Here is a 1,486-nt window from a genome sequence, read left to right as displayed (position 1 = left end):
TGGGATTTCTTAAAATTGTATTTTTATTTCCTTAGGTGAAATTGGAGCATTCTGCTTTTTGTTTTCATGAAGCTCTTCTTAAATAAACCACCCAAATAATAAACAATAATAATAATAGCAAAAAAGGAATAAACCAAAATAGTAGCAAGTAATGCTTCCCTTGTGGCTTTTTTTTCTGTTCTCTCCCAGGGGGTGGGCCACTGTCGATACTTCCCCCATAACCCTTTTGCTGGCAGGTGGGAGGGTCCCACTCGCGGCTGCAGTGGCAGTTGTTTCTGTTGTTGCAGACCCCGTTCATATTGCAGGTCTCAGGTGAACACCCAGTTACCAGGAGGGACAGATGGACGCACTTCCTTTTGATGCACACGTGCTCTGCACCACACTCGGTACCATCTTTCACATCACCAATGTCAGGAATGGCCATCCCCAAGTGGTAGTCGGTACCCCAGCAGGTGACGCCATTGAAGCGAGTCCAATGCACAGTAGAGTGATCTCTCAGCAGGGGAATTTCTGTCACGTCCTCACACTGAACCCTCCCACACAGGACATCGGACATGTTACACTGCACATATTCAGAGCCGTGGATACCGCAGTTCCCAAATCGGTCACCACGGGTGTTCATTTTGGTGTAGCAACTCTGATTGGCACTCTTGGCCACTTTGCCGAAAATGTTTCTACACTGTTCTTCACGGTTATTGCATCTCTTCTCATAGCAGTAGCCGCCATCGTCACATGGGTTCCCATCCTGCACATACACGTCTTCTGGACAATGGTTGGACGTCCCATTGCACCACTCTGGGAGATCACATGTGTTTTCCTGTTGTCTACACACTGTGCCTGTTGGCAGGATCTGGCAGTCTTGGCAACAAAGCCCAAAAGCACAGGCAGCCCCCAGTCTGAGGGTGCAACTTAATTGACAACAGGGATCCTTTAAACACAACTGTAAAGTGCCACAGTCACACTCTTCTCCTTCTTCAACCACACTGTTTCCACAGTGTGTAAATGTGAAGGTGTTCCCTGTATTTGATGAAACATACAAACACTTTCGTTTTGCAATGGTGTTACTGAAGTCAGCATAACTGCAGTTGCTGAACCTAGTTGCATCTACTTTTGATGGATACATTATGCAGACCTGATGCTCACATTTACAGGTTTCTTCATCATGTTTCATACCCAAATTATGACCAATCTCATGTGACACAGTATATGCAAAATCATGCACATTATCATTCATGAAACTATCAACTCCACAATTAACATGAGGGGTACATACTCCTCCAACATAGGCTAAGCCCACAGTGATACCATAGGCATGCTTTACAAAAACATGTGCAATATCATGGGGTAAGCGGTAATTAAAGCTGAATATCTTCCATATGCTAAATAGTGACAGGAGAGTATTTATGTGATTTACTGGAAGGAGATTTCTTGCAGTCCAGACCTCAATTCCCACTAAAACTGCATCCACATCCAGTGAGCTCAAGAA

General features: G+C 44.8%; 1 protein-coding gene across 1 annotated transcript; it reads right to left on the bottom strand.

Annotated features, from left to right (window-relative positions):
* Positions 1-134: 134 nt before the first annotated feature.
* LOC118997618 (disintegrin and metalloproteinase domain-containing protein 25-like) lies at positions 135-1,477 on the bottom strand (the record flags this gene model as incomplete). Its single annotated transcript, XM_037061373.1, has 1 exon — positions 135-1,477. A coding segment is annotated over one exon (1,343 nt), but the record flags the coding sequence as incomplete, so codon positions are not given.
* Between the last annotated feature and the right edge of the window lie 9 nt (positions 1,478-1,486).

Source organism: Sturnira hondurensis, unplaced genomic scaffold (genome assembly GCF_014824575.4).
Source record: "Sturnira hondurensis isolate 20B ecotype Veracruz unplaced genomic scaffold, ASM1482457v3 Scaffold0013312, whole genome shotgun sequence".
Classification (NCBI taxonomy): Eukaryota; Metazoa; Chordata; class Mammalia; order Chiroptera; family Phyllostomidae; genus Sturnira; species Sturnira hondurensis.
This window is presented reverse-complemented; position numbering and strand designations above follow the sequence as displayed.